Source organism: Dipodomys merriami, unplaced genomic scaffold, assembly GCF_024711535.1.
Source record: "Dipodomys merriami isolate MVZ:Mamm:240054 unplaced genomic scaffold, mDipMer1.0.p SCAF_4, whole genome shotgun sequence".
Taxonomy (NCBI): Eukaryota; Metazoa; Chordata; class Mammalia; order Rodentia; family Heteromyidae; genus Dipodomys; species Dipodomys merriami.
Window position 1 is genome coordinate 95,684,360 of NW_027205603.1, and position 16,612 is coordinate 95,700,971.

The 16,612-nt window shown below is 46.7% G+C and overlaps 1 protein-coding gene across 2 annotated transcripts; it reads right to left on the minus strand.

Moving 5' to 3' along the window:
* Window positions 1–732: 732 nt before the first annotated feature.
* Window positions 733–16,531, minus strand: LOC138806115 (zinc finger protein 250). 2 transcript variants are annotated; one of them, XM_069991683.1, is made up of 5 exons: window positions 14,719–16,531; window positions 14,418–14,544; window positions 14,071–14,184; window positions 11,319–11,381; window positions 733–2,813 (listed from the first exon to the last, which is right to left on the minus strand). In XM_069991683.1, exons 1-5 carry the CDS (start codon window positions 14,761–14,763, stop codon window positions 1,510–1,512), a joined length of 1,653 nt encoding a protein of 550 aa, XP_069847784.1. In that variant the 5' UTR covers window positions 14,764–16,531; the 3' UTR covers window positions 733–1,509. The 2 variants fall into 2 exon arrangements, with proteins under 2 accessions (XP_069847784.1, XP_069847783.1); XM_069991682.1 differs by lacking the exon at window positions 11,319–11,381 and having other exon boundaries at window positions 736–2,813; window positions 14,719–16,528.
* Between the last annotated feature and the right edge of the window lie 81 nt (window positions 16,532–16,612).

Below are 16,612 nucleotides of genomic sequence, written 5' to 3' on the forward strand. Positions count from 1 at the left end.
TTCCACCACTGTATCTGGGAAGTATACCACTTGTTCTCTCCCCCTCCCCCCATTAAATAGTTGTACATAGGAGCTATAATTTCCTAAGTTGGGTTATGAGTGCAATGCTTCCTGGTCAATGCTACCACTTTCTGCCTCCTGTCCCTAGCATTACCTTCAAAAACTTTCCCATGCTTACAGCTGGAAGGAGTTGAATTTGAATCTCAGATAAGAATTTAGGCTTAGACTTTGTCAGTTGTGGGGCTTGAACTCTGCCTGGGCACTGTCCCTGGGATCGTGGGCTCAAGGCAAGTGATCTGCCACTTGAGCCACAGTGGCACTTCAGTTTTCTCTTGGTTAATTGGAGATAAGTCTCAGGACTTTTCTGCCCATGCTGGCTTTGAACCTCAATCCTCAGATCTCAGCCTCCTGAATAGCTAGGATTACAGGCGTGAGCCACTGGCACCTGGCTTAGGCTAAGTTTTTAGCAATGCTAGAATGAATTAAAATCTTAGAGCTAGTGGGATGGAATTTTTTTTTTTTTTTTTTGGCTCGGTCATGGGGCTTGAACTCTGGACCTGAGCGCTTTCCATACACGCTTCAGCTCAAGGCAAGCACTCTACCGCTTCTGAGCCACAGTGCCACTTCTGGTTTTCTGGTGGTTTATTGGAGGTTAAGGGTCTCATGGAGTTTCCGGCTCTGGCTGGCTCTGAACCATGATCCTCATATCTCAGCCTCCTGAGTAGCTAGGATTACAGGCATAAGCCACCAGCACCTGGCTACTTTTTTTTTGTAATGTGAAAAGGACATGCCCTTTGTGGGCCAGGGGTGGAATTCTATGGTTCAAATAAGGTTTATTAACCAGAAGTTTATGTAGCCCAGGCTGGCCATAAATTTACAATCCTCTATCAGCCTGTGGAATGTCAAGATTACAGGATTTATGCCACCAGTTGTTAGCTGAATTTCAGTTGAATTTTTATGAAGCATCAGATAAGCTTTTTAAATTTTATATAAGTTCTCAGTGACAAAGCTTTACTTTCCTTTTTTTTCATGCAAAACAAGCATTTTGTTATACTTCGATTTCAGCCCTTTCACCATATCCAGTGACATCCTATTCACACACTTCAGGGTTTTAATACTAGGAATAGTCCAGTATGCTAGAATAAATAGAATGGTTATATTTAGTAAAAGCATATAGCAACCTAAAATAAAGCATTTTATTTGGAATGGAAGAAAGTTTTTTTGGGATAAGAGCCCTTCCTTACTCATGTCAAACTATTGTCAAACCAAAAAAGTATTGTGGCTATCTTTATATCAATATCTTAATCCTAGGATGACTCACCAATATAACTTCAAGATGATAAAGACAAAGGCTACCCTGTTTAGTCTTTACACAGGGGAGGCACGGAATCAGCCTGTGACACGGTCATCAAGGTGAAGGGAGTCCCACAGAGTTCACAGGGGCTCCTCCCTGGGAGGCTGTCTGTGTCCTGGTGCGTTTTCCAGCTTGGTCCCTGAAGGCCAGTCACCTCACAGCTTCTTGTGTACTTTCTGGTGCTGGATCAGGTGCCCGTGCTGATTGAAGGCACGCCCACACTCCCCACACTCATAGGGCTTCTCCCCTGTGTGTATACGCTGGTGCTGGATGAGCACTGAGTACTGGCTAAAGGCCTTGCCACAGCTGTTACACTCGTAGGGCTTTTCACCAGTGTGGGTTCTCAGATGCACGATCAGAGTTGCCTTTAGGCTGAAGGACTTGCCACACTCGGTACACTGGAACGGCTTCTCGCCTGTATGAATTCTCTCATGCTGGACCAGAGACCGGCGAGCACTGAAAGCGTGTCCGCACTCCCCACACACATAGGGTTTCTCCCCTGTGTGTACCCGCTGGTGTTGGATCAGATGTGAGTGCTGCACAAAGGCCTTCCCGCACTCATAGCAGGCATAGGGCTTCTCTTCGGTGTGGATACGTTCATGGTTCATCAGGGTTGACCGATGGCTGAAGGTCTTGCCGCACTCGCTGCACTCATAAGGCTTCTCTCCAGTGTGCACGTTGTGGTGCTGGATGAGGACAGAGCGATCGCTGAAGGCTTTGCCACACTCGCTGCACGTGTAGGGCTTCTCTCCGGTGTGGACCCGCTGGTGCTGCAGCAGTGTCCTCTTCACACTGAAGGTCTTGCCACACTCACTGCACCCATGAGGCTTCTCCCCAGTGTGTACCCTCTGGTGGCTCCGCAGCACAGTGCTGTGGTTGAAGGCTTTCCCACACAAGGGACACACATACGGCCTCTCCCCGGTGTGGATCCGCTGGTGCTGGATGAGATGTGAGAGCTGCGTGAAGGCCTTGCGACACTCCAGACACTCATGGGGCTTCTCTCCTGTGTGTATCTTGTGGTGCTGAGCAAGGTCTGAGCTCACTCTAAAGGCTTTTCCACACTCATTACATTCATAGGGCTTCTCACCCGTGTGGATTCTCCTGTGCTTGCTGAGGACTGAGCTCTGGCTGAATGCTTTCCCACAAATGTTGCATACATAGGGTTTCTCACCAGTATGGATTCGCTGATGCTGAAGGAGATGGGAACTCCGACTGAAGCATTTCCCACACTGGATGCACATGTATGGTCTGTCCCCACCAGAAGCTGTCTGGTGCTTTGTGACTGGAAGCTTATGGGGGCCAACAGGGTTTGAACTCAGGCAGAAGCTCTGCTCTGTTTGGTGATGTTCTTGCTCAGTCCTTCCCACGTGTGTTTTTCCTGGAATCACTGTTACTTCATTGGAAGCTAACGACTTTAAACTTAAGTCTATAGTTTGGTTTTCTTCCTTCGTTTTGCATTCTGAAACAACAAATCCACAATAAAGCTAACACTATTCAAAACTGCAGAGAGCAGCCCTAACATCGACTTTGCTGATTTCTGTGGAGAAATCAAAAGGTGGCATATCCTGAGATAGACTTAATACCATGGGGTGAAGAGGGAGATATCAGCTCCAGTCTGAGATGATGCCCTACGCAGAGGGCACACAGGCTCACAGCGTGTACATCCCTGTGCCACCATACTCAGCCCTTCTAGTTGTAGTTGTGTGGACTGACTGAGCTTCCAAGGACCACATGAGACAGAAGTGCAGGACCTCTAGGTCTGTACAAGTCTCGCAGGGTAATACAGTAGCATGGGAGCAGCAAAGGCTAGCCTGGGCAAGGGAGACCTGAATACTTAATACGTAGGAAAAGGAATGTTATCATGGGCCAGTGGGTGTGTATGTGGTGAGTGGTCAGAGCTTCTGTGTAGGGGGAAAATACACACACACACATGAATTGAATTCAGGGGCTTGTGCTTGCTAGACAGATACTCTACTGCCTGAGCTATGTCCCCAGTCCTTGAGTCATTTTTAGCATAGAATCTTATGTTTATATCCAGGCTGGCCTGGGATTCTCTCATTTATGCTCCAGGTAGCTGGAATGACAAGCTCGAGTCTTTGTTCTGATACTGAGATTGCTTTTGTTTGGGTCTGGGCTGGCCTTAATCCTCCTGATGTCTATTTCTTGAGAGTCTGAGATCATAGGCATTATAATTATTATAGGGATTATAGGCACGGGCCACACTACATGTGGCCTCTGTGGAAAATAATGTCGTATAGGGGACCAGGAGCTATGCAGTAGGAATGTTACCTTTATTCTGGAAGTGAGGCCTGTGGAGAAGGCAGTGTGAGTGGCTGGCAGGAATGGGTGGAGACACTTTTAGGATCAAGCCATGAGCTCTGGAGGCTTTATATGGGTGTAGGTGCTACAGAGGATAACTCTATTTCACATCTCAGACAGATGTTAAGGTTAAGAATGACTCTCAAAGCTGGGCACTAGTGTTCATGCAGTAGCTACTTAGAAGGTTGAGATGGGGGCTGGGAAGGTGGCTCAGTGGTAGAGTGCTTGCCTTGCAAGCATGAGGCCCTGGGTTCGATTCCTCAGCACCACATAAGCAGGAAAAAAAAGGCTGGAAGTGGCACTATGGCTCAAGTGGTAGAGCGCTAGCCTTGAGCTGAAGAGCTGAGGGACAGCGCCCAGGCCCGGAGTTCAGGCCCCACGACCGGACCCAAAAAAAAAAAAAAAAAAAAAAAGACATCCTTAACCAATAGCCAGGCTTGGTACCATGTGCCTGTTATCTGAGATCAGAGTTTCAGGACAGCAGTAGAAAAAAAAAAAAAAAAAAAAGTCCAAAAAACTGCACTACTGCCAGGCACTGGTGGCTCCTGCTTGTAATCCTAGTAATTCAAAGTCAGTCCATCTATGAGACTCTATTTCCATTTAACTCCCCTCTCCACCCCCCACCCCCACATTCTATCACAACCACTCTACCTATGGCATGAAAAAAAAAAAGGAAGAGCCACAGTCCAGATTTGAGTCTGGGTAAGGAATGACAGCCTATTGAAAAAACAAAACAAACAAACAAACAAAAAAAACAACAGTGCAAAGGAGTACAGAAGGTATGGTATAGCAGTAGATACTTGCCTAATAAAGCAGAGGCCCTGAGTTAAACCCCAGTACTACCAAAAATTTAGAAAGCCTCAACGCCAAAACCTTGTGTGGGGTGCTGCCCTGAGAGTCTGGGTGGTGTGAGGAGGCCTCTCATCAAGGGCACACTTGGCTGGAGAAGTACAAGGCTGACTGCATGGCAAGGCCCTGAGGCCCTTCAGGGTTTCTGGGGGAAGGGCCAAGGCTATTCATGTTGCAGATGGTGGTCAGGCTTTCTAGCACCACAGGGTCCAGGGTGCCCTATGGCTTCCCTAGAGCCCAACCTGGCCCTCAGGCTCAGGATGTTAGGCTTCAGCGACTCTCCAAGGCCTCCTCTGAGGACTGCTGGGAGGAACTGTCATACTTGAGGGAGGTTCTAGGACAAGAAGCCTCACAGCAGATTGTGAGAGTAGAACACTCGTATCCAAGGACACTGGGGTTATGGCAGGTGCCAGTGGGAGCAACGTCAGGGCAAAGTGCAGAGTCAGCAAGCTCTCAGTAGATGCTGAGATCATAGGCAAGGATGACAACCAGAATGTTGTCTTCTTTCCCATCTGTGTGGATAGGAACTAGGTGTTTTGGGCTCAGTCACAACTTAGAAATTAATCTGTTCCACCCTTTCTTGGACCCCAATAGAGAGGAACCTGAGCGCCTGGTTTCATCCTGAAGTCCAGTATTAGAAAGGACATTAACTGACACACACACACACACACACACACACACACACACACACACACACACACACACACACACACACACACACACACACACACACACACACACACACACACACACACACACACACACACACACACACACACACTACATTTTCCAATTGGGCTTTACCTATAAATATTTCTATTTCCCATCAGCCTTCTGTGTGTGTGTGTGTGTGTGTATGCGCATATTTGACATATTTGATAGAAGCTTTCTTCTTCTTTTTTTTTGGTCGTAGGGCCTGAACTCTGGGCCTGGGCGCTGTCCCTGAGCTCTTCAGCTCAAGGTGAGGGCTCTACCACTTGAGCCATAGCATCACTTCTGGTTTTCTGGTGGTTAATTGGAGATAAAAAGTCTCATGGACTTTCCTGCCCAGGCAGGCTTTGAATCATGATACTCAAGATCTCAGCCTGCACTACAGGGGTGATCCATGAGTGCCTAGCTTTTTTCTTTCTGTTTAAATACTGACAACTGGGAGTTGAATTCAAAGCCCCATGATCAGCTTTTTTGTTTGTGGCTGGCACACTCTACTTCTTGAGCCATGTTTCCAGCCTGGCATTTTGCTGGTTAATTGGAGATAGTCTCTCAGACCTTCTTGCCAAGGCTGACTTTTTTTTTTTTGGGGGGGGGGTTGGTTGTGGGACCTGAACTCTGGGACTGGGCCCTGTCCCTCAGCTCTTCAGCTCAAGGCTAGGGCTCTACCACTTGAGCCACAGTGCTACTTCTGGCTTTTTCTGCTTATGTGGTGCTGAAGAATTGAACCCAGGGCCTCATGCATGCAAGGCAAGCGCTCTACCACTAGCCACCTTCCCAGCCCAAGGCTGACTTTTAACTGATCTTCAGATCTCAGCTTCTTGAGTAGCAATATAAGCAAGAGCCACTGGCACCTGGCAGAAGCTCTATTTTTCGTCCATTCCTTCATTGCCTCGCATATGCTAGGCAAGTGCTCTATACTTATAGCCCACGCATTTTATTCTGTAATTGTTTCAGAAATTAGTTTGGGAAGACAAGTGCTAACAATGGGTCTCAGGATGCCTCAAGACCCTCAACAAAGAGACCTGAGAACTACAGTCATCAGATTCTGAGGGCCTATCTATGCACAATGACAAGGGAACTTCTACAGTGAGTAGAAACATCCCCATAGTGTTTAAGACTGAAGATTTGGACAAAAGCAGCTGAAAAATAAAACATGCTTTAATTTGATTTGTCTTGCCTTAGGCATCCAAGTAATGGTTACCTATGAGAGACATGCCAAATGCTAACAGTTCTTGTAAAAGGTTGGAGGCAGAATAGACTGTGGCAAACCCTCAATGTCACACCTTAAGAACGTGGGCCAGAAATAACACTGAGGGTGAAGGGCTACCTTGGTGGTGGTCCTGGACCCTATTAACGTGCTCTACCATATCCATCCTAAGGTTAGCCACATGAAGATATCCTACTGACTTGGCTGGGTGCTTGCCAGAGTTCTCCATCTGGACAGAACTTAGCTTTCTCTTAGAACAAGTCCTGCAACTGGTAAGCAGTCCAGATAGAGCTTCCATCATCTCATCTTTGTCTCTGCCACATCAGCATGCAAACCCTTGTTGGTAGCCCTAGTCCCTGACCACTAGCTCCCTGACGTTAATGCAATCTACATTCACTGCCAGAAGCGAGAGAAGCGCAAACGCCAATATGGCAGCGAGAAGTCATAAGGCTGTACTAACCAATCTGACTCAATATTCAGAATCTCTTTTATTAAGTATATGTCAGATGCAATATCATTGTTGCTATTATTAATTGTATGTTAACTTGCTCTCCCCAGGAGGGAGAAAGTAAGAAAGAGCATCACTCATATCCCCAAAACTGGAAAAAGCTAAGAGTACATGTAACTCAAGAGCCTGAAGCAGGTGATCATGGAGAGAAGAGACTGTGAACTGATTTGTGCTCACTGAAGAAGGAAGATGGTACTGACTGAAAGACAAGAGGGTGAGGAGAAGCCATTCATCTCTAAAGAGCCTGAGAGAGTCATATACAATAGCATTCTTTTGCATAGATCTCCTTCATGAGAAAGCCTCCCTGGGAGGCCCAGGTCTGGAGAAGGGGAGGATAAACAATTGCCTAGCCTCTTCTTACCCGTGAAACAAAAGATGGAACTCACTGGAAAGACACTGATAACAGTCACTGTGGCTGGAACAAAGAAAACATCCACTACCTCTGATCATGGGCTCAGATAGTGAAGGTCATCGCCAGCTACAGAAGGAGCAGTATTACAGAGAAGAGTTCAATCCTAAACCTAAGTGAGGCTTGGAATGTGGCTTAGTGGTAGGGTGTTTGCCTAGCATACATGAAGCCCCAGGTTCTATTCTGCAGTACCACATACACAGAAAAAGCTGGAAGTGGCATTATGGCTCAAGTGGTAGAGTGCTAGCCTTGAGCACAGACAGGCTCAGGGACAGTGCCCAGGCCCTTAGTTCAAGTCCCAGGATTGGCCAAAACCAAAAAGCAAAAAACAAAAGAAAACAAACCATAAAAAAACGCAGCAAAGGGGTGGGATGGTAGCTCACTGGGCTGGGATGGTGGCTCAGTGGTACTTGCCTTGCATGCCCTGGGTTCAATTCCTCAGCACCACATAAGCAGAAAAAGCTGGAAGTGGTTCTGTGGCTAAAGTCGTAGAGTACTAGCTGTGAGCTGAAGTGCTAAGGGACAGCGCCCAGGCCCAGAGTTCAGGCCCACGACTACCACCACCACTAACAACAACAACAAAAAACTCAGAGAAATAGCATCTGGTGACTGAAGATAGGTCAGGATAGTCAAGTCTGGTCTCCAACCCAGGCCATGAAGCCCTGGATGACAAAGCAGTCTATGACTGGAATGAAGCAAGCATAGAGATCTCTGTTTAAGGTACAGACTCTGTGAGGGCTGAACTCCCTCCATAAGCACAAGAAAATGCCAGAGGAACCTGACTCAGGTAGTACATGCAAAGTAATCATAGCAATCAGAACAAAACCTATGGCTGTACAGCAGGACAGGCTATCTCTCCAGACAGTTTATTTACATTCAATAAAAAAGTTAGGGCTGGGAAGGTGGCTCAGTGGTAGAGCGCTTGCCTGAGGCCCTGGGTTCGATTCCTCAGCACCACATAAGCAGAAAAAAAAAGCCGGAAGTGGCACTGTGGCTCAAGTGGTAGAGAGCTAGCCTTGAGCTGAAGAGTACAGGGACAGCACCCAGGCCCAGTGTTCAGGCCCCACAACTGGACCCCACCCCCCACTCCCCCCCAAAAATTATGAGCTACTCAAAAGAGAAAGAAAAAAAAAAAAAAGCAAAGAAAACAATTGTCAAGATATTAGGCTGGCCTAGAGTTGGAGGCTCACGCCTGTAATCCTGGCTTCTCGGAGGCCAAGATCTGAGGATCGCGTCTGGACAGTTAAGTCTATGAGATTTACTTTTTTTTGGCCAGTCCTGGGGCTTTAATTCAGGGCCTGGGCACTGTCCCTTAGCTTCTTTTTCTCAAGGCTAGCACTCTACCACTTGAGCCACAGTGTCACCTCTAGTTTTTTCTGTTTATGTAGTACTGAGGAATGGAACCCAGGGCTTAGGCATGCTAGGCAAACACTTTACCACTAAACCATATTCCCAGGCCAAGTCCCTGAGATTCTTATTGCCAATTAATCACAGAAAAAGCCAGCAGTGGCACTGTGGCTCAAGTGGTAGAACACTAGTCTTGAGCTCAGGGACAGTGCCTGGGCCCAAAGTTCAAGCCCCAAAACAGGCCAAAAAAAAAAGATATTAGGCTGGACATGGTAGAGCACACCTACAATGTTAGCTATTCTGAAAGTAGAATTGGGAGCATCTGCCAGGGTCTGAGAGGCTGCCCTGGCAAAAACATGAGATCCAGGGGCTAGAGGTTTGGTTCAGATGGCAGAGTGTACAAGCACAGGACCTTGAGTTCAAACCCTAGTGCTGATGAAAGAAAGACAAGGCCAGGACGGTGGATCAGTGGTAGAGCGCTTGCCTTGCATGCATGAGGCCCTGGGTTCAATTCCTCAGTACCACATAAGCAGAAAAAACTGAAGTGGTGCTATGGCTCAAGTGGTAGAGTGCTAGCCTTGAGCTGAAGAGCTGAGGGACCAGAGTTCAGGCCCTATTACTGACCTCCCCCCCCAAAAAAAAAAAAAAGTAATAATAGCTGGACACTGGTGGTTCACACCTGTAATCCTAGCTACTCAGAAGGCTGAGATCTAAAGATCATGGTTCAAAGCCAGCTTGGGCAGGAAAGTCTGTGAGACTTGTATCTCCAATGAACCACCAGAAAACTGGAAGTGGTGCTGTGGCTCAAGTGGTAGAGTGCTCACCTTGAGCTGAAGAGCACAGGGACAGTACCCAGGCCCAGAGTTTAAGCCCTATGACTGACACACACAAAAAAGTAATAATGATGATAAAAACCCAAACATAGGGGCTAGGAATGTGGCTTAATGGTAAGAGTGCTTGCCTAGCATGAATGAAGCCCTGGGTTCAATTCCTTAGTACTACAAAAACAGAAAAGGCTGGAAGTGGCACTGTGGCTCAAGTGGTAGACTGTTTGCCTAGAGCCAAAGATACTTAGGGACAGTACCCAGGCTCTGAGTTCAAGCCCTGGGACATGCAGGGGGGGGGGGGACAACAACCCAAATATAGTAATATAGTGATAGATAACTTATTTGACTTGTTCAAATGTAGATTCAACTCAGGTGAGGAAGGGTAATATTATGTGCCATTTTAAAAAAGGCACTATAGACTGGTTCTGTTTTTATTTTATTTTTATTTTTGGTGCCAGTCCTAGGACTTGAAATCAGGGCTCGGGCACAGTCTGAGTTTCCTTTGCTCAGGGCTATCACTCTACCACTTGAGCCACAGCTCCACTTGCAGCTCTTTTTGTGATTAACTGGAGATAAGAGCCTCATAGACTTTCCTGCCTGTGCTGGCTTCGAACCATGCTCCTCACTTCTCACCCTCCTGGTAGGTAGGATTACAAGTGTGAGCCACAGGGCATCACACTAAAATTTTTTTTTTTAAGTCATTAGCTCCATCCTCACAGAAATAAAAGCCTGTAGGCCAAAGAAAGAAATTATTAATTTACATTAAAATGTATCATTTCTATTGTTTGTGGAGTTTCCTAAATAGATGGCTTCATACCTAATGCTAGAGTAATAATATGAACAAAATAACCAATCACACTGGAGCTAACTCAGTCCTCCATGACATAAAGCATAATATACAAGTTGCTGTGAAGGAAGGTAAGAGTCATGCCTGCCATGTACCTTGCATTGAGCCAATGTCAGTTTACACTTAAAACCTTAGATTCAGCCGGGCACCGGTGGCTCACACCTGTAATCCTAGCTACTCAGGAGGCTGAGACCTGAGGATCACGGATCAAAGCCAGCCCGGGCAGGAAACTCCGTGAGACTCTTATCTCTAATAAACCACTAGAAAACCAGAAGTGGTGCTGTGGCTCAAGCAGTAGAGTGCTCGCCTTGAGTTGAAGAGTGCACGGACAGCGCCCAAGCCCAGAGTTCAAGCCCCATGACCAACAAAAAACAAAAAAAATCCTTAGATTTAGTTGTAGCTTTACGAACGGAGAGGGAACGTTGTTTATTTATTATTATTTTAAGGTAATGGGTTTGGATTCAGGGTCTCATGCTTCTAACCCAGGTAGTATGTTCTAATAATGACGAAATATGTAAAGGTGGAAAAAGAGACTCTTACCAAAACAAATTTTTAATTAGGAAAAGCCTCCTTTAGTGTTGTGGGGATTGTGTGAGCTACAGAACAAGCTTTGTAGCTCTCTAGTGAATATCAATATGTTGTTCTGGTTACATAGGAGTACCACCTTTAGGAACTGTACTGAATTAAGAAGAATAACTAGGCTGGGAAGGTGGCTGAGTGGTACAGTGCCTGCCTAGCATGGATAAAGCCCAGGTTCGATTTCTCAATACCACATAAACAGAAAAAGCCAGAAGTGGTGCTGTGCCTCAAGTGGTAGACCACTAGCCTTGAGGGAAAAAAAAAAAAAAAGGTCAGGAACAGTGCCCAGGCCATGAGTTCAAATCCCATGACTGGAAAAAAAAAAAAAAAGAAGAAGAAGAAACAATAAATATACAGTTACTCCATGGACAAGATAAACTGTCCTGTTGCATACAGTCTGCAGTGTGGTCACATTTGAGGCTGTCTGTAAAAGGAAAAGAGTTAGGTGACAACAAAACATTTCCCTGGAGAGTGGAAAAATTCTACTGCTGTTGGAACACAGTGCAAAACAGCAGGGGAGTTAGGCAGGTGTACACACTATATTTACCTATAGAGCTACCGAGATAAGCCTCCAGAGCACTCTGTTCCCTGCTAGTTGAGGCTGATGCCATGGCCCAGACAATGGCAGTCAATCCCTGTTTCTATGCACATCTGTATTTAGAACTCACTCAGTATCATCCTCTACCACGGCTAGTGCCAGAGGCAGTGATCAGGTGCTCCTGTGTTCTTGGAAAATCTACCTTCAGTACAAAACTCAAAGGCTCCCAAGAAAAGTGTTATTGCTGGGGGCCGGTGGCTCACGTCTATAATCCTAGCTACTTAGCAGGCTGAGATCTGAGGATCATGGTGCAAAGCCAGCCCGGGCAGGAAACTCCATGAAACTCTTATCTCCAATAAACCACCAAAAAACCAGAAGTTGTGCTGTGGCTCAAGTGGTAGAGCACTCACCTTGAGCTGAAGAGCTGAGGGACAGCGTTCAGGCCGAGTTCAAGCCCCAACGACCAGAAAAAAAAAAAAAAAAAAAAGAAAAAGAAAAAGAAAAGTCTTGCTGGGCACCGGTGGCTCATGCCTGTAATCCTAGCTACTCAGGAGGCTGAGATCTGAGGATCTCGGTTCAAAGCCAGCCTGGGCAGGAAACTCCATGAGACTCCTATCTCCAATAAACCACCAGAAAAACGCAAGTGGCGCTGTAGCTCAAGTGGTACAACGCTCGCCTTGAGCTGAAGAGCTGAGGGACAGAACCCAGGCCCAGAGTTCAAGCCCCATGCCCCCCTCCATCCCCCCCCCCCAAAAAAAGACAAGTCTTATTTTCTACTAGTTGGGACCACAGGCTGGCCTCTCTGGAGAACAAATCTGGTTTGGCAGTGGATGGAAATGCTCTCTATTTTCTTGCTTCTTGTGGTTATAGCCAGCAGCTTAAAGTTCTTTGTGAAGTATTGTGTGGTGTGGCACACTTATAGTACTGGTTACTCAAGAGGATCATTTGAGCCAAAAGATACAAACCAGCCTGAGAAACAGCATCTTAAAGAAAAAAAAGTCTTTTGCAAGACTTCTGTAACCTAATGTGTCCTCTTGCTTCCAGTCACAGAAAGATTTAACTCCTCTGAGGCGGGCACATCCACTGTTCCTCTAATAAAGACCAACAGAGGCAGGCTGTCTATAATACCTAGAGCCCTGACTCACTACCCTTGGAAACGAACAGTTCTCAAAGGGAAAACAGCCACACTGAGATGCTGAACCTACCCAATCACTGGAGTATGAACTGTGCTACTCCATTAACTTTTTCCCAAGATTCTCATGTCACTATTCTGCAGAAAGAGCTTCTTCACCCAAAACAACTATGAACACATATCATACCATCTTCTGTTTTATAATTTTCTCCATAAATATCACATACATCTTTTGTTAAATTCCTAGATACTTTATGTATCTGATATTATTTTAAGATTACACTTTTTTTTGTTGTTGTTGCGGGCCTTGATTTCAGGGTCTGGGCTCTGTCTCTGAGCCTCTTTGTGCTCAAGGCTAGCACTCTATCACTTGAGCCACAGCACCACTTTCAGTTTTTGAGTGGTTAATTGGAGATAAGAGTCTTATGGGGACTTTTCTGCCTGGGCTGGCTTCAAACCATGATCCTCAGATCTCAGACTCCCGAGTAGCTAGGATTATAAGCATGAGCCATCAGCCCCCGGCTTTAAAAATTACTTACTTACACAGACACAGACACAGACACACACACAGACACACACACAGACACACACACAGACACACACACACAGACACACACACACACACACACACACACACACACACACACGAGAGAAAAAGAAAAAGGAAAAAAAAATCTAATTCTTTTCTAAGTTGAGAATATTATTTCACACATGGAATCAGAGTACAATACTATATGGAGAACAGTGGGCTGTTTTGACTTGCTCAAATAGCAAATTTTCAGCTTTTTGTTTTTTGTTTCTGGATCTTGGGGCTTGAACTCAGGGTCTAGGCACTGTAACTGAGATTTTGTGCTCAAGCCTCTACCACTTGAGCAACAACTCCACTAGTGGCTTTTTATTAATAGTTTTCATTATTTTCTGGCTTTTAGGGTAAATAACTGGAGAGAAGAGTCTCATGGATTTGAACCATGATCCTCAGGTCTCAGCTTCCAGAGCAGCTAGGATTACAGGCATGAGCCACGGGCACCCAGATAATTTTTCAGCTTTTTCCATGAAAACCAGGTTGAGAAACTCCCCTCTATATGTAGGATGCTTTGTTTTTTTCTAAACCAAGTAGGTAATAATCACAGAGTAAATCCTTTTAGGACCTTGGTAACCAGCTTTTGTCTCTTTGGCAGGGACAGAAACGCCTGTCTGTGGGCTGATATTGTGTATAATCAGTTCTGCCCTCCTACCTTACCTTTTGTACTTAGTTCTACCATCCCATCCAGCTTCCCTGCTATACCTGCTTCCTGCTGGGCCTAGCACTTGGCCACCTACGGACCCCGAGGCCAGGCAAGGCTTCATAGGCTCATCCCAGATGGGTGGAAAGCATGGCAATGAGAGGCTCAAGTCTGAACAAGCTCAGCCTCTAGTGAAGGCAGGGTCCCTCCCAGCACTCACCTGAGAGGCTCTGTCCCAGGCCCTGGCTCTCCTCTGCTCCCGGCCCATCCAGGACCCACGGGTCTTCTCCTCTTTCCAGCTGGGAGATTACACTGGGCTTGGATCCTGGTAATCCTGTTTGTTGGGAGGGAAGCCCTTTGTTTATACATTTACCAATATCCTCTTAGCCAGCGTCACCTCTGGGGACATGAAGATGGACAGGTCTGACTTGTTTGCAATGAACATCTGGAGGTGAGTGAGCCACCAGGAGCCTGTCCTGAGTCCCCATTCCACAGCCATCTCCCTTTGGAAACCCTCATCCCAGTCCACCACGTATGGCCACAGACAGGCCTCTGGAGGGGCCTTACCCAGGGAAACCACATTCCCATAATTCTCCATCATCACGTTTCTGTAGAGACCTCTCTGAGCAGGGCCCAGCTGGTTCCACTCCTCCTGGGAGAGGAGCACAGCCACATCCTCAAAAGTCACTTTGGCCTAGAATAACAAGAGTCAGGTGAGGACAAACCTCAATGTCTGAGAGGAAAATGGGGGAAGGAGTGTCTGAACACAGGTGATGAGGTGATACTCAGGCTTCCCCACGAATCCTCAACGTGGAAGAAACGGAAGGAGTCTTGGCAAGGGATACCGCACAAGCTTGGGATAGCGTACCTGGGGTGCTGCTGGCAGCTGCAGATACCCAGTTGCTGCCATCATGTCTTTTCAGTGCCTGTGCGAGCAACAGGAGCCAGAGAGTCCTGTGGGTCAGAGAGGGGAAGAACATGTAAGGGATCGGGCCTTGCTCCCAGTAGCCCCTGACTTCCTGGGGGACCCTTGTCCTCATACAGAGCCGAGCTGGTGAGCAGCATGCTGAGAGGAGACCCCAGGAGCTGCAGCCACTGCAGGTCTTCTCTGTCACATCCCCTCACCCATGCCAAGTTGGATCTTTGATTGTGGAGGCCTGTCCAGGCCCTGAACAAACACAGGGTTCCAGGCCATGGCTCCAGCCAGGACAGGCACTGGGCCATGGCCCAGGAAAGTCTCACTTAATAAGCACCAAAGATCTCTGAGCTGCATGTGGAAGGTACCCCTTGGCCTCCTGAGGGCAAAGGGTCCCCGTCTTCTCGCTCCAGACTTCAGGGACCCTCATGATTGGCTGATCACTTTCTTTGCTCTGGCCCATGGTTTTGCCTGTGCACAATAGCAGATTCTCAGGAATCAGTGTGTTCTATTTCCAAGGCACTTACATGAGTCACATGGGGGCTACAGGTATCAGACCAAGTTACCTCCTAAGACACACTTCTGATGAGAGAAGTTTGGCTACAAAGGGTGGGAACTAGATGGTCCAATAAGAAAAGCTTGGCCACCAGGGTGGGAATTAGACGGTCCTGCTTGAAGCACCACAGTTATATAGAGGTCCTAGAGGGTTCAGATCCTGAGTCATGCTTATGTATTCTTTGGCAGCCCTAGCACTCTGACAGGATAGACTCCAGCCCTATGGCTCAAGCTGGGTGATGTGAGTTGAGTGGCCTAGGCATCAAGTCTAAGACCTAAAGGAGGATTTGCCTAAATCAGAAGGGAAGGCCTGGGCATGGGTGGGTGCTAGATATGGACCAGGACAAGGTAAACTGCAGTATTCAACATCTTCAAAAGAGGGGAAAAAGAGGGGACCCAACTGATAAACTGGCCCTATAGAGAATGGGCTTGAGTCTTCCAGAATATCAAGGAAAGGCTGCAGTAGTGACACAGAGCCTATTCTACAACCAAAGGCAGGCACATGACAAATGGGATATTCAAGGATGAAATGATGGGTATTATGGTCTGCATGGGGAAGTGCCTAGGGGCAGAAAGAGTCATCTCATTTTTCTTATAAAGTATCAGATATATGTGTATATTTGCATGGACAGTCATTGCAAAGTGCCCATTCCCCCAAATGTTATGCACGTTTTTTTGGGTATAGGTGGGTTTTCCAAATGAATGCAAGACAAATTTTTAATAGTGCATAGTGAGAAACATGGTTAGGAGGGTAAATGAAGATAGATTCCAAGCTCCTCCCACACCTAAATAAATTCTAGAGGGACTCAACATATTACAAATGCTAGATACAAACAACAAATTACATTGGGCACATGCCTGTAATCCTACTCAGAAAGCTGAGATCTAAGGATCGTGGTGCAAATTCAGTCTGAGCAGGAAAGTGTGTGAAACTCTTTTTTTTTTTTTTTGTCAGTTGTGGGGCTTGAACTCTGGGCCTGGGCGCTGCCCCTCAGCTCTTCAGCTCAAGGCGAGCGCTCTACCACTTGAGCTACAGTGCCACTTCCGGTTTTCTGGTGGTTTATTGGAGATAGGAGTCTCGCGGTTTCTCCTGCCCGGGCTGGCTTTGAACCACGATCCTCAGATCTCAGCCTCCTGAGTAGCTAGGGTTACAGGCGTGAGCCACCAGCGCCCAGCTAGTGTGTGAAACTCTTATCTCCAATTAACCACTAAAAGCTGGAAGTGGAGGTTTAAGTAGTAGAATGCTAGCTTTAAGTAAAAAAATAAAAAGCTCAGAGACAGCACCCAGGCC

Bases quoted from the DNA above. Each gene is read 5' to 3' on its own strand.
- LOC138806115 (XM_069991683.1), bottom strand. From the start codon at position 14,763: ATGATGGCAGCAACTGGGTATCTGCAGCTGCCAGCAGCACCCCAG. The intron at 14,545-14,718 runs GTACGCTATCCC...TTGTTATTCTAG, and splicing joins AGCTGCCAGCAGCACCCCAG to GCCAAAGTGACTTTTGAGGA. The intron at 11,382-14,070 runs GTGAGTGCTGGG...TTCCTTTTACAG, and splicing joins CCTGGGACAGAGCCTCTCAG to ACAGCCTCAAATGTGACCAC.